We start from the raw sequence: 21795 nt of genomic DNA, 5'->3' as shown, positions 1-21795 counted from the left end.
TTTTGAACTTTAGATGCTTGCTGTAGCGCCACCATCAGGACTATTGGCTTGAGTTTACAGCTGAGGATATCTGGCATGAGACTGGACCTTTGTGCAAAGTCTGGTGAGTTTTCACCCATGGGAAGTATGATTTCCTCAGAAGAAGAAGAAAGAAGAAGAAGAAGAAGAATACCTAGGATTACAATAGTGTCCTGGCAGCTTAGCTGCCCGGACCCTAATAAAGAATATAAACATGCAGACAATGTGAGGAGAGGAAAAAAAGCTGCATGCAAAATAAACATGGAAATACATATCTGGGCTTTTCAAAAAGCACCTAGATAACATTCCATGGTGACATTTAGAACAGAAATATGCCTACACTTAAAAACTAAACCTGATCATGTGATTTAGTTTTGCTTTTAAATATCACAATAGAAACAATTCTCTCTCTGAATCATTAATTTCCATCCACTCTGATGGAAGCTGAGGACTGACTAGTACAGAATACACCTGATGTACCGCTGATATGTTGCTGACCCCCAGTGAGCTTTTTACACAGGGGCACCAGGGGCATATTAAAACTGACCATTTATGTTGAATGAGAAGATCATTCTCGACCCTTGACACAGACTGTGCGATTTGGTTGAAAGCTCCAAAAGCCAGTTAAAAGACCTTGGGTTCAGATTTTTTTGTGTCAATGTGTATGTGGCTGGTGGTGTTGTGGTTAGCATTGTCGTCTCACAGCCATAAGGTTGCTGGTTTGAACCCAGAACTCTGTGCGGAGTTTGCATGTTCTCCTCGTGTCAGCATGGGTTTTCTCAGGGTACTGAGAGGGTACTGGCTTCCTCCCACAATCCGAAAACATACAGGTTAGTTGGTGATTCTCAATGGGCCGAAGATGTGAATGTGAGCACAAATGGTGTATGTGTTAACCCTGTGATAGTCTGGCAACCTGTCCAGGTTGTACCCCACCTCTCATCCAGTGTCATCTGGGATAGGCTCCAGCCCCCACCCCCCACCCCCCGTGACCCAACAGGATAAGCAGTTACGGAAAATGAATGAATTTGGCTTTACAAGTTCTATAGGTTTAGGTTGAAATAATGACCTATACATAAAGGAGGTTTTTCTCTACTGTTTATACAGACATCCAGAACACATTAGCTCTAGATAGAGTTGGTTGTTGTTTCATGTTAGTCTGTATTAAAAGACCTGTCAATTGATTTGAGAGTGATACCAGGTTCCAACCTTGTGTTTTCATTTTTGACAGTAGGGCTTAACTTCGGTTAACTTTTGGATTATGGATTGTGCTTTAAATCATCTTGGATGTTACAGACAAAAGGTAAAAGGCAAAATACAGACATACAATCCAATTCCTGCACACTGCTGTACACAATGACCTGCCTGCGCCTGTATCATATGATGTTTTGTGTTCACTGGAAGTAGTTCAGGTGTGTAACATAGAACTGGGCTGCTTGGCAACCCATCTGTTATTCTATACCGCTGAGGGATCCTAGAAGTACTGTAGAACTTCAGGTGTCACATTTCAGCCGTAGAGCTAAACTAACACTACAGAGAGACGACAAAATACAAACTCCATGTCCACAGACAAACAATCCATTCCACAGGCTCAGAAAATCAGTTTTTAAAAAAACTGTAATCTCAACTCAAGGTCCTGTACTACATCTGGTGCTCTTCCCCGGATCTTTCTCTGTTATTATTTGTGGTAAAACTTAAAACACATGACCAAAAATCCATACTTAACAAATGAGTAAGCACTACTGTTTCCAAAGTCAAGAATGAACCTTCACGCTCAAATAGGAGAAGGTCTGAAATAAAACACAAAAACTGACCAAAAAGCAGCTTTTAAAAAAGACTTAAAAAAATGCAATTCATAATAACATGCAGCAATACACGTGGTGACAAAAATATCAACAGACTGTCACTCTTTCGCTTCAGCAACTTGTCATATTTTTTCTAATGGTGTTAATCCACATCAAAGTGTTCTCATCCTGAAATAACAACCAAATGCCACATGAGCCTTTGGCAGTGTTGATGACACAGTGTGTAGCGTACCTGCAGCAGACAGTGGCCACAGCGACGCTGTCGCAGGGATTTGGTGGTGGGTGGAATCATGTCCTGTTGCTCCTCAGTCACTCCCAGCGTGAACTGGCACAACACATGGGACAACTGATCAGAGAAGCCACTGCCAATTCAGTTCAAGCATTTATCATGACCTGTTATGTGCGCTTGTCATTTATGTCCCCACAAACATGCAAAACTTTTCTAAATAAGACCTCACTATCTAATTTAGATTGTGTTTTCCACAGGTTTGTTGTCGACATTTTCCTGGGTCTTTATCAGAAGTATTTTATAACTGGTGTATGATAACAGTTAAATCTGTGTGAAACTGGCAAATGAAGTAGCCAGATATTACTGCACACTCAATTCTCCCTGAATTCTCCCTGATACTATCAATTATATAAACCAACACAAACCACTTAGAATGTTATATTGCTCCTTAAGTTCCATACATCACTTACATAGCATACAGAAGTAATGGCTACAAAACAGGGATGCATCAAATGCATGCAACACCTGCACTGCAACACCGTACATCTGCAATGGCATGAGGGAGCAGTAAGACATACTGTCAGCTAAAATCAATAAATGTTTCTCAGGTAAGGTATCCAGTCCTTTTAAGAATAAATGTCAACAAAACTTAGGAACATCACATCTCTTGAGTCATTCTCCAAATTCATAAAACGGTGGTTACTGGACAATCAAACATGTTGTCATGATCTGAATACGTTTTAAGTCCTCATTTCATTACTGTATGTTGGGGCTTATGTGCTTTTGTATAGTATGTTTTCCTTAATGTGCTTTGGTTTTATGGTGATGTCACTGTCTTGCTAATTGTGCTTGTGTGCTGTCGTCCTTGCTTATGTGCTTAGCTTTGTGCCTTTTTGTATTTGTTTGTGGCTATGTGCTTTAGTCTATGCTGTGTTTTATGTTGTACTTTTGTATAGTACTTTAGTAGTTAATGTTTTAGGTTATGTGGTTAGGTCATTGTTTTTTCTTAATAGTGCTTATATCTTGCTGTTTTTGCCCATGTGCCTTGTTCTGTGCTTTGTCTATGGTTATATACTTGCCCTGTGCTCATGTGCCCTTCTATGGACATGCCATCAATCCATCTTTTATCTGTGCTTATGTGTTTCTGTGCTTTTGTATGTTATTTTGTCTTTTTCTGATAAATACTTACACCATCAATCTGCCAGGGACTGCAGATGAAAATTAGCCTGTATGGCTAAATCTGGCACATTTACTTGACTTAAGTGATCAGGTTCATTAATGTGCACTGTCCCTTTCGAAATAAAATAAAATAAACATAAAACTATGAAAGACAACAAATAAAACAACAAAAAATAAAATACAATGTTTCTGTTTGGTTAAGAAAAATGGTTGCAGTGGTTATCTTAATCTTTACACCATCTTATACACAACTATTATCCTTTTAGATTTGTGCCCCAGACATCATCAGCTATTTTTGACCAACAACTTCTCCTCAACTATGGGAGCGCAGGGAACCTCCTGACGTGGGGTAAATTGCAACATGGACTTTTTAAGAGGTTACACAGGGTCGATCCTGTCGTGCTTCCAGCCAGTTGACCACAATACCACCAAACAGTGGCACACCAAACAGTGGCAGAGAGACTGGACGTGTTTTAGCAGAGTTCAGTGAAAAACAGTGATTTCGGTCAATTTAGGTGTATTTCTTTATCATACTTTTTTTATTATTACTGAACTGTCTATGCAAGTCACCGAATCCAACCATATATCATCTTAATTATCTTGTAGCCTAAAACATAGCACCATTTAAAACTATGTAACCAACTCCCAGCAAGTGTTAGCTAGGCTGGATAAAATTTCCACACAGCGGGGTAAGTTGTAACGCAGTGTTACAGCTAAGCTACCTATAGCGCATTTTCTCTTTTTTAAACTTATGTTCATTTTGAACTAATGCCCTTGATTAAATGAGATATACTTTGTACTTTTAATTTGTCAGGTATCCTACTGACACAATTTTATAGTCTTGTCAATATTCATACATTCAACACTCATATTTTGACATGTGGATCAAGGTTACCCAATCTATGTACATCTATGGGTCCAACCATTGAATATGGATGATAGAGTAACAGATGGATGGATATCTGTATGGATACCTATCTGTCCCCTGATGTAGATGGAGAGATAGGTATCTACACACATCTATCCATCAGTCTCTGACAAAGATTTATGGTATGCCTAATAATACAAATACATATTAGGATCATTACTCACCTGCAAATCGCTGTCATCAGACAATATGAATCCTGGGTCCATCAGAGAGACAGCGAAATAGAGCAACACTGACACCAGCACCAGCAGGACGAAAAGCACAGGCTGGATGAGCTGGCCTGTCTCCTCCTGCTTCCTCAGCTCTAAGAACCAAAACAAACAGCAAACTATGATTTCACTCAGTGAAACACACTCAAGTCCTGCTGAGCGCTCCCAGGCTCTGAGCTTGACTCCCACACAAGCAGGTTTATTTCATAAACCATGGCTACTAAGTTAATAGTGTGAATGCTAATCTGGGCAGCAGCCTTCTTTATAAAATAACATCAGAGTATGGTAACGTTATACCATTATACATCACGTATTAGCTTGTCATTCATTCCACATATTAAATATGACTTCAAGCCTGCAGCAGCTCAGTGTGGCGCTATTATGTGTTACCGTGTAGACATGAGATAATCTTACCTGTATCATGTAGGAAGAGTATTAACGTTATGACCCATGTCAGAATCACATGAGCTGTTCTTACCAGAAACCCTGAGCCAAAAACATTTTTGAACATGGTCCTAGCATGTTAGAGCTCCCATCGCTATCTACAGCTGGAGTACGGACTGCAGGACTGTCAGTGACAGCACAGTCAGTATGTACTAGCGTTAGCTAATGGCGAAATAATATCCAGCGCGTAAAAACCAGAGAACCAAGTAATGTTAAGTTGCGAAACAGTAAAAAAAAAAAAACGCGTTAAAAGGCTGCCGCTGTCCTCTCACAAAGCTAGCATTAGCTAACGTTAATGTCGCCAGGGTATTGACGGTATTACGACCGTCGGCGCTACACTGCGGCTTTCACGTTATTTGTTTCGCGTGGCTGAGCTAAACACCGAATGAAAAATAAGTCGAAAAGCATCGTATCTGAATTTAGACATTGTTCTAGTGCATTTGTTTATTGATGTCGCCCCTGTGCAATCTCAGCTGTGATTGGCTAAAGTCAGTCACGAGACAGTCCAGGATAGAGTGGCCGGCAGGGACGTTACAGCGAGGACTGCCCCGAGATGTGCAGCCATGAATGACGTATGAACCCACTGTACCTTATGGATGCTGTGGTGTCTGCTGACCTCTGGCATGCAAACTAACGGTTTAATTTCACAGGGTACATGGAAGACAGACAGACAGTAGTATGAGTTTATGAGTAAGAATCATGGATGTATTTTCAGAATGCCAGAAAGCTAAAACTAGAATTTAACTAATTCTCCTGTTAAAGGCAACGCAACACCCCTAGCAGGGACATAGCACCAAATTCTGGGCCCTATGCATAAGCCGTCTCTGTGCCCCCTGCCCTTTCACTCTTGATCCATGTCTCTCTCATGCACCTTTATCTATTTATTTATTACAAATCAGATTTCTTTCTTTCTTTCTTTCTTTCTTTCTTTCTTGTATTGCATCTCCTATTTCCATGCATGACATCAAGGGTACTATCTGGTGCTCCAGCATCCTGGAGGATTTTGGCCAGGAGCATCAAGGTGCCCCCTGGGACCTGTTCAGAGGGCTTCATCACTAGGTATCGCCACACACCATGCCAATGGGGAACATCCACAAAGGAATCATGGCCCGGAAGTTAAAAGGGGCAATACCAGCACACACGCCTACAGGCAGATGGTAGGTGGAGCTCAGAATAGCAGAACCAACAACACATATACATATTTAACATATCCAGTCATATGACAAAAACAAACGTTTTTTCAAGGTTAACCAAATGAATACTTCTGTTATATGTTGATTGCTTTTCATGTGTTCCACACTAGAAAGTGTTAAAAAGTTTGACATTTGAAATAGATCATCCAACTTTTTAACTTGACCAAAAAAGGCATGGGGAACAAGGCTGCTACATGAAATGGACTGTGTTTATACAGCACTTCCCTGGTCTCACAGCACCATTCACTCATTCACACACACATTCATACACTTGTGACCGAGGCTGTCATACAAGGTCCCATCTGCTCATTAGATAAACATACAAACACACTTAATTTGAGGTTCAGGATCTTTACCAAGGACACTTCAACATAGACTGCAGGGGCCAGATATCAAACCGCCAACCTCCTGAGCTCCAACTGCCCAGAGGTATACTCCACAAAATATCAGCCTGAAGAAAACACAAACTGTGATCATGAGTTCTCCTTGTGTCTGCAGTCCATCAGTACCAAGGGACTGAACATTTCCTAGTTTGTCGTAGTCAAGTCAGATTAATTTATAGAGCACATTTAAAAACAACAAGCATTGACTAAAGTGCTTCATAAAGTGATAAAAACAGAGGAATGATCAAAAAAAAAGTCATAAATAGGAGAATGTAAATAAAATTAATAAGAGCATGCAATATTTTGACATAATCATGACAAAAATAGCATTGTACAGACAACAAAATAAAATACAAAGAATACATGTGTTAACAGTGTGGTCAGGTATGTCATCATAAAGATAATTAAAAGGCTAGAGAAAGGGATATACCTTAAGATGGGTTTTAAATGTATCAACAGAGAGGGAAGATATGGTTCTTTCCACAGTACCAAAGCTTTCCTTTGCTGTTGCTGTAAGTCCCTCATTGACAAAGAGTTTCAGCTGCTGTAACTAAGACACTTTAAATGACAAGAAGACTTCTCTCACACTCTGACCAGTAAAGTTAACAGCTCCTCTTCTTCTCTTGTTCTTGCAAGATGATATGTGGCAGTAGCGTCTAGCGTTACCACTCCAATGGTTTTCACTGGGCAGGACAGTTATGAAAAATTGTGATATAAAAGGAAACTAGTAACTAAAGCTGTAGTGGAGTATAAATAACACATTTGCCTGTGAGAGTAGTATAGTAGAAGTATAAAGCTGTATAAAATGGAAATACTTGAGTACAGGTACCTCAGTGAAAACGCAAATGTCATGTTCTCAGCATATAATTAAGATATGACCATAAATATAATAAATACAGTAATATATCATCATATTACTGCAATGACAACCAGCCTTTTTAAGGGTAAACTATTTTTTTGTGGAGCAAAATCTCCTCATTTGCACTGAAAAGGGAAAGAAAAAGTTTCATGTGAACCTTTGTGTAAAGAAAACAATTAATACAATATTGTTCAGCTTCAGTATAGCACATCAGATTATAGAGGCTCGCAGCTTGTCTAGCAGCTGTTTCGCTTCCTTGGCCGATGGAATGCTCTGCAGGCAGTTATCCACATAGAAACATCTCTGTACTGAAAATCTGACATCTTCATCTGAGCTGGTATGGTCAATAACATGCTGTTGAAGCACGAAGGTGGCACAGCAGGGTGAGCAGGTCGTGCCAAAGGGTAGCACCTGCCACTCATAGATGTTGGGGGCCTTCCTCTCTTCAGGTCACACCACGCTAACCTTAGTAGGGGCCTGTCTTCGGGCAGGAGTTGGACTCGATGAAACATGCCTTTATGTCCCCACTAATGGCCACACTGTGTTGACGAAAGTGTAGCAGCATCCCATGGAGTGAGGGCCCCAGAGTAGGTCTAGGGAGGAGAGCACTATTCAGGTTGAGTCCTCTATTCATAGGAGCATTGAAGAAGATGGGATTCTTCTGGTTATGCTGAACCTGAGCAGGGGTGTGGTGTATAGTGATGGATCCCTTCCACTTCCACACATACTGTCTTACTCTCTAGAAGAGCAATGGCCTCTTGATCCTTCTTTGACCGGGGTTACCAGCTTTTTTTTCACTTCAGAAAGGCAGACTGTGTACCTGCCAGAACCACATGAGAGTGTGAGACTGTGACAGTAAAACAATAACACCACTCAAACATACTCACACCGACTGACACATACACACTCAAACACTCTCGCACTGTCACACACTCCAAACTGTTCCGTCCAGCTTCTTACTTTTATTTCCCTCTAAGAAAAAAGGTTTTAACTCTTTCATTGTTTATAGTTTAGAGTTAAGTTTCCTTTCAGTTTTGAGATAAGTTTTAACTCTTTCATTCCTTTTAGTTTGGAGATAAATGTCCTTTCAGTTTCTAGATAACTTATAAATTGTTCTTTCCTACTTAGTAAGTAGATAAGTTTTTACTCTTAATTCTACTCTTTAGATTAGAGTGTACTCTCTGTACACTCATGACTATGTACCATCTCACAACGCCACCACCATAGTTAAATTTGCAGATGACACGACTGTGGTGGGGCTGATCACCAAAGGCAATGAGTCAGCCTACAGAGAGGAGGTACAGGGGCTGAGAGTGTGGTGCAGAGAAAACAATCTGACTCTAAACATAGCAAAAAAAAACAAATCCAAAACTCATAATTGATATTGATATATATTTTTTGTGTTGAATTGATCAAAACTACTAAAAGCTACTCTGTAGTTTACAGGTCCACCACAGAGCTTTTCTGTGGAAGCTGATGAAGCTTTTCCATGATTTATTTTGGCTCAATATAATAGCCTACTGTTCTGAAAGTATATAAGATATAATATTGGTAAATATTCCTCAAAACTCCCAGTTTACTCAACATTTCTTTAAAAAAATCACAAAAAAATTCACATACTTCTCTTAAAACAGTTGGAATTAACTCTTGGACATTTCAAGTTAAATAGGTAGGCAAGTCAAGTAGAATGAATTTACTAAGAAGGATGGGAGAGGACACAAGGTGAGGAATTTGGATTATTTTTTTAGTTAAATGTAAAAAAAATAATCAATTCCAAAAAAGCATTGCTAGTCCCATAATTATTTATTTTAAAAGGTGGAAGCTTTTCCTTAAAATTAGATAATTTCATCAATTACAGTTTGACATGATTATACAGTTCAAAAATTAATTTAAACAGCTGTATATTTTTGGGCTGAAACTATCCAAACACATCCATCTCCATTCCATACTCCTGTACTGTATGGCACTGGACTATCTGCTGCCATCACACAATACTCTCTTAATCAGAGTAATGTTACTGAGCCTGAAGCTCTTTGGCCCTTTTTTCATCCAGAATGAAGGGAGTTGGCAGTGTTCTTCCCTTCAGCAGCTGCTCCAGGCCCTGACAGAGGGATTGACATGGATGGGTGTATTAAGTCAATTAGAAAGGGATCATTCTCAAGATAAAAGCAGCATATTAACTGTCCAAGATTCATTTTAAATGCAAGCTAAAACAATTGACATTTTTCTTAATTAAAGACACATCCTGTAACTGTTCTATATGGAGCTAGAACAGTCTCAAAATGAATAAATGCACACAGAAATTAATAAATGCACAAAAAAGGATTCACAAATGTAAAACGCGCGGGAGTCTCAAAACTCGCTCACACAAATACAGGGAAGTTTACAAATTAAAAGCACTTTGTAAATGCAGGTTCGACAGTTCATAAATCAATATAACAACTTCCAAATATGTATTTGATGAAAATTGCAAATACCTTTACATGCGTACATTTGTGAATTACAATTGCACATATTTAAAACAAGAAATATTTGTGTGTGGATCACAAATATGTTTATAAACCTTATTTTTTATATGTGGATTTTCTTTTACTTATATATGGAATTAAACATATTTTTGTGTGCATTGAAAATGTGTTCGTGTTTTGAGTCATATATATATAAATCTAAATCCCAAAATACATTTGTGAATCCTTTTTTGTGCATTTATTAATTTCTGTGTGCATTTATTCATTTTGAGACTGTTCTAGCTCCATAGTTCTACAGGTTTCACCAAATTTACACATTCATGTCACTCACCTCTCCAAAGTAGGAGAGCAGTGGTGAAATCTCACATTGTGCTGGAGGATTGTTCCCTGCTGATACACTATAGGAAAAAAAAAACATTTTTAGATTATTTTTATCCATATACATCACTCACAAGTTGAAGAGTCACTGGTCCCTGTGATCATTTTACCTTTTCACATAGAGAATTTCATACTAAAAAGACAATGCTTGATGTAACTCAGACTGCTAGAATTAGTGCTTTGTATAAATATATTTATATATTTTTCCACATACTTGTGTACATTATAGTCCTGTCTATTCTTTACCTTTATCCTTTATCTGTTGTCCAGCTTTGTTGTCCTTGTCCTTAGCTTTTAAATCTATTTCTGTGTACTGTCAGTGAATTATGAGCATTGGAAAAAAAAACCTGTCAAATTCCATGTGTATTTTTACATACCTGGTCAATAAAACAGATCCTGATAAGTTGTTATTAGCTTGGGCTCAATTTCAGAATTTTTGCACAAAATGCAGACTTTTGATTTGTCCCTGATTTCTTACTGTGTTTTCCATTGGTAAGCCATCTTTTAAAGGCCAGTACCGGCAGGAGGAATCATTACAGCTACCAATAACTTATCCTTAAATGTCCAGGTAAACAGGCAACTTTAGGCAACTATATGCAGTTGTATGTTTTTATTTTTAAACTACTCTGAGATTTGGAAATTTAAGTATCAGAGCTGCACTGCCACCAGATGGCATCAAAGTAAGAAAATAGCTCAGGAGAACAATGGGTAAATGAACAAATAGACTTCAACTACGCTCATTTGAAAACATAACTGATATCCAAACACACACCTTTGACCCATTTCAACGGTCTGCTCACTGCTACCACTCATGATCTACTGACCAAGGGCGGCTTTATATGATGGGAGAGGTTGACTGGTTGTCCCAAAGCATATATGATTGGAGAAATAATACGAATGTACGCTTAACAGGATGAGTTCGAGCATAACATAGAACAACTCTTCTAGTTCACGGAATAGCTCAACTTTTGGGGAAATAAGCAAATTTGCCTTCTTGTCCTGAGAGGATCATATCACTCTCATATTTGCTTGTTAAGTATGAAGCTAAAGCCAGCAGGCAATTAGCTTAGCTTAGCATAAAAACTGTAAGCAGGGATAAACAGCTAGTCCGTCTAAAGTTATTGTTGTGGTTTTATGGACATTACATGCTGGATCTATTTCTTGGCCCAGCACAGTGACTTTCAGGATAGTTGTTGTCATTGACTGTGTAGTTACCAGGTAACTCAAGGAAGCCACTATGCCCCGCCATGACATAGTTTCAGCATGTAACTACCCATAAAACCACAACTTGTCATTTTTACATTTCTGTTTGAATGCAGAATTAACACACAAGATGTAACGTGTTAAAGGTATACCTTGCAAGAATTGTTGGCTACTGTTTGTTAACATGATCTGTACTGCAGCCAGACACCAGAGGGCGACTGAGATGTTTGGGCTTCACTTTTGGGGAGCTGTCATGTCATCCATCCTTATATACAATCTATGGCCCATGGAAAATCCTGCATTGTGTACCTTTAATAAGTAAGCTTTAGAGGTAATGGTAGGCTGTTTATTAAAAAAAAAAAAAAAAAGATGAACACAGCCAGGCTAGCTGTTTCTAGTCTCTATTTGAAGCTAAGCTAACTACCGACTGGCTCCAGCTTCATATTTAGACTGTTGACTTCAACGCATATTCTCATAAATGTTGAACTATATGTTTAATGTTTAATATAATGAAATTTGATTTTGGGCTATGGAAATAAAATTTACTTGACTTGAATTTCTCACAGTAAACCATTATTAATGTTATTGGTTCCATTTGTGCTTTTCCTGCTAGACAAGTTAAAATGTCTGCCATAAAAAAAATTGACCAGGGTATTGACATTATTTTACTGCAGGGTGAATATAGGAACATCTTCCTCTGACCTGGCCATAGGAGGAAGGGTATTCCCATGTTCATCCAAAAGTGTAGCTCCTGCAGCCATGGCCCAGCGGCAGTGTTGAGCCAGCAAAGAGTTTCTCGCTGTAGTCGGGCTGTCTGTCGCTGCTCCGTCTGCATTTTTCAGAGGGGAAAACTCATCCTCCCTCACAACCTCAAACACAACAAAGCTCCTTCCAAAGACAGACAGTACATATTCTAATTAGCAGGAGAGACACTGTTATATGATTTGTGTCATTTTATGTAGAGTACATCAGATGTCATTATCTGAAGAAGACACAATAACAATCAACAGTACCTTGAGAATGAAAAGACATCAAAAACAAATTTCTCCATCTTTATGCCATTGGGTTTGGTGGGTGTAACTTGATTCCCACACAAGTCCACAAAAGGCACTTTCTTCAGTGCAACATGTTGTTTCAGTTGATCTTTAAATGTCCTGTAAGATAAAAATAGTAGGAGATCAAAAACAGGACTAACAATATGCAAAGAAAGATTATGTAGGGTTTATCCTCTGGGAGCCATGAATTTCCACAGCTGTGTCACAGAAGTCTGGTCATTTGCTTTATAGGTTTGAAACTAAGCAGCACAGTGGTGCAGTGGTTAACATTGTCACCTCACAGCAAGAGGGCTTCTGGTTCAAACCCCAGGGTGGAGGAGTCCCTCTGTGTAGAGTCTACATGTTCTCCCTGTGCCAGCATGGGTTTTTTCCAGGTTCTCCAGCTTCCTCCCACCATCCCAACACATGCAGGCTAGGTTAACTGGCGACTATATATTGGCCATAGGTGTGAATGTGAGCCTAAATGGTTGTCTGACGACCTGTCCAGGGTGTACCCTGCATCTTGCCCAATGTCAGCTAGGAAAGGCTCGAGTTCCTCTGCAACCCATAACAGGACAAACAATAACAAAAAATGAATGAATTTTGAAATCATTTATTAGGGACCAAAGTCTTTATAAAGTGTGAACTTTGGCCCACTGGTGGTGCTACACAGTGGGTCAGGGAGTCACCAAAATCTTTAAAAATCTTCTGGGAACAAAGAATAGCCACAAAACTTAAATGTCAGTCTGGCAAGTTGTGAAGTGTAATTCTAACATTTTGCTGTAAAAATTTTTTGCTATGGACAATGTTAGACAGACAAATTGACGTGACACTGGTTTATACGTTACTGTAGGTTACTACAAAACCTGTGTATGAATGGACCATGTTACACCATCTGACAAAATTTTGTGCTCTGAATGTGTCATGTGTCTGTCATGTTTTGTAAAAGGGCAATTGATTGCTAACACCACCACTAACCCACTGCTTCCTCTAATCAGCTGACTATGGGTGTCCACTCTTCTAGTTATCCAATCAAACCTTGCCATGATCTCTCTCAGCCAATCAGGATGCCACTGCAAAATTTTAAATCTGCTCTCTCTTCTGCTGCTGCCAGCCATCGTTTTAGACACAATCTTCGCACCCTCTTCCACCCCGTTCACCTCCAGCCATCGTATCCAGAGTCCAGGACAAGCTCAACAAAGACTCATTCCTCTACTCATCCAGATCATCAGCACTTCTCCATCTTCCTCTTATCTCATCTTTACCATCTCTACCACCACCAGCATCTAGACCCCAGGGGGGGTTCCCTATTCGACTATGGATTCATCACCCTCCTTAAATCATACCATCTCTATGGGGTCTAATCGCCAAAGACTTTCCACATTTTTATTCTTATGTGCACATGTTAATAAATATTCTTTTTACTATAAAAATGAGTCTCTCCTGATTGAAATGCATATCATTTTGTGTTTACAACTTGTTCCCTCAGCCCCAAATGGCCAAAAGATCACTTAATACTAGTTTAACTGAAAAAACATGGCCCTAATTTCCAGATATGGGCATCTCCTGGTGAACTTTGCTACTCAATATGTTGTCTATATACTTCCATGACTGCCTCCAACCCTCTAGTCTGTGGTGTTTTCACTCCAATCTGTCTGATTTCACTTGCTGTGACTTCCATACTGTGCTGTCAGAGGAATCTCAGCAACATATATGTGACAGTAAAGGCTCTTACTCTGTCACTTCCTGCAGGAAAGCCCTGGTAAAGAAGTGATTGCAGATGTTTCCAGCACTGTACACCAACTCCCCTCCAGGTCCTCGGAGCTCGGCTGTCTCTGGCTGAATCTCACTGTACTCCACAACCTGAGAGACGCCTCGGACCCTGCAAACCACGCCCACTGGCTCAGTAGGGTATGCCTTCTCCACCACCTGACACATGATAAAGATAAGAGATCAGAGGAAAACGGGACAATTTTGACTTTTTTATTCTCTGAGAATGAAAAGACAAAATTCTTTGAAAAGTTGGCTTTTGTGTGCCATCCATCTGATTTCTGATGCTTTTCTGAGGCCACAGTGAGCTTACGCATGCTACTGTTCTTATATTGCCACCACAGATGTGCAGTGTACATAGTAGTGCAGTAGGCCCTGAACAGAGAACATTTAACACTTCGAGAACACATACTAAATTTATGCAGCAATAAGTTTGCTTGGCCATATAATTTGCAGCACTGTCTATACATGTCTCTATCATCATTCAATTCATCAGATATGTAATGTAATGACAATCAGTCAGAGCCTTTTTAGCAGCACACTGGTGTAATGGGCCCTCAGACCAACCACAGTTTGAGCCAGGCTTGGCGCTGGGTTCAGCACGCACAGTGCAGAGGCACCCAAAGTTCAATCAGTGATGTGCTGTGGCTGCGCTCATGCTTTGTTAAGCTATTCCTTTAAAGGACTTTTTACCTCTTTGATATCTACTGTATGATATAAGTCTACCTTGGCTCCGCAGTCAGCCCCTTTGCTCACGCAGAACCCAATAAACACAGGGTCGGCCATTTTGACCAGGATGTTGTCTACACAGTACACATGCAGGTACTCCACTCCCCTCTTCTTCATGTCCTCCAGCACCTTGTTGTCCACCAGTGCCTGGTACAGACCACCATTCCCATCTGACATAGAGTGGAGAGGTTTTGAATCATGGCACATTACCTCAAACGATCCTGAACACACATTAGTAACAACAGGTGCAACCAAAGTGATTTCACTATATCTGAGGCTGCATCCTCTGAAGGAGCTGATGTGCACCTACCTGGGGCCATGGCTATCTTCCCTTTACCCTGCAGGATGACCTTTCCATCAAAGGTCACTGCTGGTATCATTCGTTGCTCAAACATAACAATGTTTGATGGCTCCAGACCAAAATAGTTGTTGTCCTTTAAGAACTTCTCAGTGGGAGCCAGAGTGAACTCACTGGTCATTATGTACCTTAAGAGTTGCAACAGTACAGACAAGAGGTTTACAATTTCAAAGTTAGATTTAATCTTCATAATCTTTGTGACAAATCTTTTTTTTTGTTTTTAAATCATACCTAAAACAGAGTAAAGAAAGTTAATATCACTATGTGTTCAATATGGCTTCTGTAAGCACAAGCCTACACATGATCAGAATAGTCAGATTAGGCACATCCATCATAATCTTACCATGGAATGGTGCATTTTGAGCCATACTTTCTGTCGGCCAGCTCCTGGATTTTGTGAATACGCTCTGCCTGAATTTGATACAAGGTTTTTTGGCTTGGGAGCCCAACGTTATACATCCCTTTGGGATACTGAACACCAAGACGGGTCCCCTGACCTCCAGCCAACAGCAGGACTCCAACTCGATTCCCTGAGATCTGCAACAGCCCTGTCAAGATACAGTGGTGACACAAGCAGCAGCTGGATGTAACTTTACTGATTTGCAATCAAGGCCTTTAAACTTTACGATGACCAGCTTACACAGCACAATGCACCTTTTGTCAAACTGTATCAGTGAAAACTTTCATAAAACTTTACAAGCTGGCATTTAACCTTTAACATGTTACTGCTTTCATAATGCTGTGGTAGAGATTTTCAGTGGTGAGGAGATTACTAGTGATTTTGCATGTCATGTTTTTGGCGTGTGACCTCACTCATGACCCCTCATTAAAAGTCACGAATGAGCCATGAGCACATCAACCAAAAAGTTACATTTCCCTATGAATCGTTTACAGAATTCTGTGAAGTAAAATCACTGTAGTATTCAGAAGAAAAAGCAATGACTTGAGAAAAGTCGGGAGAAAAAAAATTTCTTCTTGAGACTCCTTAAATTTACCTTACAACCACAACACTGGCAGTCCAATAAAGTTTTGGGAGAGTACAAAGACTGCTGATTATTTCATTTTCAAAAGCTTACCATAGTGATTTTTTTTAGCTTTCCAGGCTGCTATTAGAGACTCGAAACTCCTTGTTTCTCCTCCTTTGCTCCTATACAGTGCAACATTGATTTTACTGTGGCCTAATTATTTATGGAACATTGACTGCTATCTCACAATAGATGAAATAAGAAAGAAATATTTCCATTTGCAAGAAAAAAGTGTCTCTCGTAGTGATGATCCTATAGAAAATTATCACCTGACTCTTCAGTTCCACTCAGCTCTAAGGAGCATTTTGGCATCTTTCAGCTTATAGTTCAGCTCTCCGGCTCTCCGACAAGGAGAATATCAATATCAGTATGAACACTGATCTTTCAATTGGTGGATGACCCATTCTACCTCTTGACCCAACAGCCATCCCTACACTAGTGTTGTATTTTGGAGCTTAAGTTCCTGTGGCCACTGTGTGTAATTTGTATTGCTGGAGCCATTTGTGTTTATGTGTTGAAAAAGCTTAATACGTATACTGTCCAAAGATAATCCATCATAGGGAACATCACATCTGTTTTGTTGCACATCATCCTGCAAAATTGATTTTAACTTAATTTGAAGACCCTGCACAGTGAAAACATAATGTTGAAAGCAATGAGGGACTGTCTGTTATTTATCAGAGAAGAGGGGTGGCTGGGGTGTGACTTCATTTTTTTTTTTGGACCGTCCCTGAAGCTACAAATATTTTTCCTTGAGGCTCCCTGATGACCCTCCCTCCACCATAAAAATAGTTTTTCGATTTTTAAAATGTACTCTTTGATGTTTGAACATTAAACATTAAAAGTTGAAGATGAAATCCTGGAGTTGAAAAAAGCTTCCGCTTTTCACTCTTATCGTGCATGCTGGTAAGTTCATGCAAACGGTTTATTTTTGGCCAAATTTTAAAAGAGACACATTTCGAAGATATCTTAGGAACAAGGATTTATCTTGTATGTTAGACATTAACTGGGGAAGCATAATTACAACCTCTGCAATAAAACTCATTTAAACTTGACATATACAAAGTACAGTATCTCACATAAGTGAGTACACCCCTCCCATTTCTGCAAATATTTCATTATATCTTGTCATGGGACAACACTATAGAAATGACACTTTGATATAACTTAAAGTAGTCAGTGTACAGCTTGTATAGTAGTATAGATTTACCTTCCTCTGAAAATTACTCAAAACACAGCCATCAACATCTAAACAGCTGGCAACATAAGTGAGTACACCCCACAGTGAACATGTCCAAATTGTGCCTAAAGTGTCAATATTTTGTGTGCCAACCATTATTATCTAGCACTGCCTTAACCCTTTTGGGCATGGAATTCACCAGAGCTCACAGGTTGCTTCAGGAATCCTCTCCCACTCCTCCATGATGACATCATGGAGCAGATGGATGTGAAGACACCTTGTGCTCCTCCACCTTCAGCTTGAGGATGCCCCACAGGTGCACAGGTGAGTTTAGGGCTGGATACATACTTGGCCAGTCCATCACCTTCACCTTCAGCTTCCTGTCCCTTGCCTACAGTCAAGTATAGTGGTGGCAGCACTCATGCAGCCCCAAACCATGATGCTGCCACCACTACACTTGACTGTAGGCAAGGGACAGTTGTCTTGGTGCTCTTCACCAAGGTGCCACACATGCTGAAAAAGCACCAAGACAACTGTCCCTTGCCTACAAGGCAAGGCAAGGCAAGTTTATTTGTAGAGCACAATTCGTACACAAAGTAATTCAAAGTCATTTCTATAGTGTTGTCCCATTAAAAGATATAATGAAATATTTGCAAAAATGGGAGGGGTGTACTCACTTATGTGAGATACTGTAAATGTATAATATACAGTACGAAATGAAGAACTTGTAACAGTGTTTGTCGTGTAGTATCCCCAGTGTAAATTTCTTTTCTCTTTTTTAAATTTTTTTCCTTTTCATTTATTTATTTATTCCATCCATCCATCCATCCATCCATCTTCTAACCGCTTCATCCTCTTGAGGGTCGCGGGGGGGCTGGAGCCTATCCCAGCTGACATTGGGCGAGAGGCAGGATACACCCTGGACAGGTCGATTTATTTATTCTATTTTTTTAATTTATTGTTGCTGTTTGTGGTCCTATTTATTTATTTTTGTACACACGTGTGCAAGTGTATGTGCTGTAATTTTTGAACTGTTTTAACACAGCTGTTCATCATATATGTATAAATTTTAAAATAATTGCAGGAATTTTGTAAACATTCACACATATTGTATTCTGTATGCTCTTTTTTGTATAATGTTGAAAACTTAGTAAACAGATTGTTGAAAAGACACTATTGATACTGTCACTATTTTAAGCTTAGATTTGGTAATGGCTTTTTTCTTCTTCTAACAATAGCATTCAGTTGCACATAATGCTTCCAAGGACTATCGGAAATGTGGAAATCCAACAATAATTTCTGTTTTACTGTTTCTGGTTATGATAAATGGTTTAATTTTGGTATTTTCTGACATGTTTCCTTGAAAAACGTGGTAAAATAAATACAAATTACAACCATTTAAATTTGTATGCCCCTCCCCCTAACCCCCCCCCCCCTCAAATATATTTGATATGCCTGCCCCTTTTTTTGAACCACCCCTCCCCCCATACGTAACAAACATTCCTTAAACAGGCATAATAGCCAATAATAGATTTTCAGGATGGAAGGATTCATCTCAAAGCTAGTTTAAAGTACTACTGGGAAAATTGGTTTAACATCACATTGCATTTGTATTGCAATGACTTCATAACTTAATAAAAAGTAGTAAAAAGTAGTTTAATATAGATCTCCCCCTGAAATGTAGTGATGTTGAAGTATTAAATAACATAAAATGGAAATACCGAAGTAAAGTACAAGTACCTCAAACTGTATTTAAGTACGGTACTTCAAGGAAACACACTTTGTGACTTTCCACCACAGGAAGTAGTGACTGATCAAAATTATAAATGAATTTAAGTGCTTTATGGGGATTCTGCTGCTAAATATGCCACACTCTGTAGGTGCATTATTAGTGAGAAGTTTCAACATCTCCAACATCAGACACAAACATGTTGTTATTCAGTAACCTGGCACCATCTTCCTCCTGTCGTACTCACTCTTCTAGGTACCTACAGGTTACCCTAAGCCCTCTAAAAACATTCACCTTCATTTTCCCACTGTTCCAGAGAGTGTTTGTCACTCTTCCTCACGCTGCCGATGGACTCTGGAGGGACCGGCTCTATGTGTTGATCCAGGCTGGCAGACGGGGAAGCTGCAGCCCCCGCAGCCCCTTCACAGTGCTCCTTCAGTCCCTTAAGGTCCAGCTGAGACAGCTCCTGAAGCAAAGTGTCTCTCTCCACCTCACACAGCTCCGGCCAGAACTGCAGGACGTGAGACTGTCCTGCACTCTCTAAACTCTGCTTCACCTGCTCCAAAGAAAGCATTTTGTGTCTCGGTAACAACGCAAACCGTGGAGTGGGAAAGTATAACACTCAGACATCCAGCTTCCTCCTGTAAGCAGGATACAGGAGCTGAGTGTTCGTTAGTCTTTGTAGGAAGTGACAGCGTGTTCTGAACAACTCGTGACTGCAGCTCTCGGACCCATACACGGATCCTGCCTGTGGTCAAAAACTCACATAGAACAGGATACACTGACTGCTGCGGCTTAGTGAAAGGCGTCTTTATGCTGCTGCAGGTTTCCAGGGGCGGACAAACATGTTGGAAATAGCTTTCTGCAGACCGACGTGAGACGACTTCCTGTCCGTCAGCAGCCAGCCACGAGACCAGCGGCTGTAAGAGTGAGGAAAAACTGAGCTGACTCAGCGTCTCATCAGCTGACACTGCCGACAGTTACTATACTGTCTCTTTATTTTTACACCGTCCATCTAAACGTGTAGCCTACTAATACTCTGCGTTTTACATGAGATATACCAACATGGTTTCTTACAGTTTTGAGCTGCCCAGGGACCGTCCCCAAACGGCACAATAACATTTATTGTTGGTACTGAATAGAATGTATGTTTAACTTGATATATAATCAATAAATAATTAAAATTAAACGTTTTTTCCACATGCACTACACCTACCACAAAATTTGACATCAGATGAGGAAAGTAACAAAGTATTCTTTTTAAAGTGTTTATTTGTACTTTAGGGGAGACTGGGTATGGTTCTAACAATGGGATGTTTAAAACATTACCACTTTCACCAGGTAGGGATGGCTTGGGTCATGTAGTCAGGCCCCCAAAAAAGCCTCTCATGTTGTCTTCACACCCAACACAATGCAATTTTTGTGTTGCGTTACTCGTGTGAATTTGAACATTAGAATATTTTGTGTTGACTCCCGTCATAGCATACACATGAATGAATTTGCGTGAAATCACTGAATCAATGAATGAACTTCTGCCGGTATGTCCTCGGCGTCGTACGTCCCAGGAAGAATCTAAATGCTGATTGGCTATCATGGCGCAAGACGGTCGCTGAAGTTTAGATTTTCCAACTCTCGCGAAAAAGCGTATGCTGTGAAATTGCTCTACTCCCTTAATTTGTGCCACTTAATTCGCATATTTTGCATAATTTGCGTTGCGTCCATTGTGCCGCCCCGCGGGAATTTGTGTGTGTTTGTATCTTTACATTGATTTTACTTGGAATTCACTTGTGCAAATTGTTTTTTTCACGCCTAGTGTGAACACAATTTCATACTTGCTTTCAATTTCTCCCAGTGGCCACTCATGGTATTGCAGTGAAAAAAATCACCTGTAACCTAAAAAGGATTTTTCCTATAGACCACCATTTTAAAAGAGATGTCTGTAAAACTGTTCACAGGACACCTCCAACTGCAAACATGGTCAATCATGAATCTTTGTATTCTGAATTTTTGATCCATGGAGGTTTTATATCTGTAGAACTTTCCTACATGCTGAGAAAAGTGATTTAAAAATCTGTCATGTCATGTAGTACATTTATTGTATGATCACTTCCTTCCTGGCCTTGTTTCTGAAATGTCATGTCTGAGTGGTGTGTGTGTGTATGTGTGTGTGTGTGTGTGTGTGTGTGTGTGTGTGTGTGTGTGTATACAGTATATATATATATATATATATATAATGTATTATGTATATATATGTGTGTATGTATAATAAAGAAATGATAGAATGTAAGAATGGTAAGTAAGAATTAATTAGAATATTAATTGAAAAGAATATTGCACTGACTAGCTATGTGATAGCCGTGTGTATCCTGTCTCTCGTTTCAGCTGGGCTCGGCTCCAGTCCCGGGACCCTGATTTTGATCATTTTTGTACTGTAATACTGCACTGTTGACAACTTGAAAAAAGGGGGGTTACAGTTACTGACAGGTGTACCAAGTCCAGGGGCCAGTCTACTGTATATACAGTGGTGTGAAAAAGTGTTTGCCCCCTTCCTGATTTCTTACTTTTTTACATGTTTTCCACACTTAAATGTTTCAGATCATCAAACAAATTTAAACATTAGTCAAAGATAACACAAGTAAACACAAAATGCAGTTTTTAAATGAAGGGTTTTATTAAT

At 39.7% G+C, this 21795-nt stretch overlaps 2 protein-coding genes and 1 long non-coding RNA gene across 4 annotated transcripts in view; all 3 read right to left on the bottom strand.

The window, feature by feature from the left end:
- The window catches only part of zdhhc12b (zinc finger DHHC-type palmitoyltransferase 12b), a 10687-nt gene extending 5407 nt beyond the window's left edge, over positions 1–5280 (bottom strand). The window contains exons 1-3 of one of the 2 annotated variants that reach the window (XM_050052424.1): positions 4780–5280; positions 4321–4460; positions 2053–2145 (exon numbers count right to left, since the gene is read on the bottom strand). In XM_050052424.1, coding sequence (XP_049908381.1) covers positions 2053–2145; positions 4321–4460; positions 4780–4876 — 330 coding nt within the window. In that variant the 5' untranslated portion in view covers positions 4877–5280. The remainder of the gene's footprint in view (positions 1–2052; positions 2146–4320; positions 4461–4779) is intronic. The other variant, XM_050052425.1, reaches the window with a different exon arrangement.
- The window catches only part of LOC126395185 (uncharacterized), a 523086-nt gene that overhangs the window by 225334 nt on the left and 275957 nt on the right, over positions 1–21795 (bottom strand). The window lies entirely within an intron of this gene.
- uap1l1 (UDP-N-acetylglucosamine pyrophosphorylase 1, like 1) lies at positions 6194–20040 on the bottom strand. The gene is made up of 9 exons (XM_050052406.1): positions 19413–20040; positions 15528–15732; positions 15137–15312; positions 14824–14996; positions 14063–14256; positions 12307–12447; positions 11996–12181; positions 10044–10110; positions 6194–9345 (listed from the first exon to the last, which is right to left on the bottom strand). Exons 1-9 carry the CDS (start codon positions 19690–19692, stop codon positions 9259–9261), a joined length of 1509 nt encoding a protein of 502 aa, XP_049908363.1. The 5' UTR covers positions 19693–20040; the 3' UTR covers positions 6194–9258.

This window comes from Epinephelus moara, chromosome 9 (assembly GCF_006386435.1).
Source record: "Epinephelus moara isolate mb chromosome 9, YSFRI_EMoa_1.0, whole genome shotgun sequence".
NCBI classification, from domain to species: Eukaryota; Metazoa; Chordata; class Actinopteri; order Perciformes; family Serranidae; genus Epinephelus; species Epinephelus moara.
The sequence above is the reverse complement of the archived record's forward strand: the minus strand, read 5'-3'. Positions and strand labels throughout refer to the sequence as shown.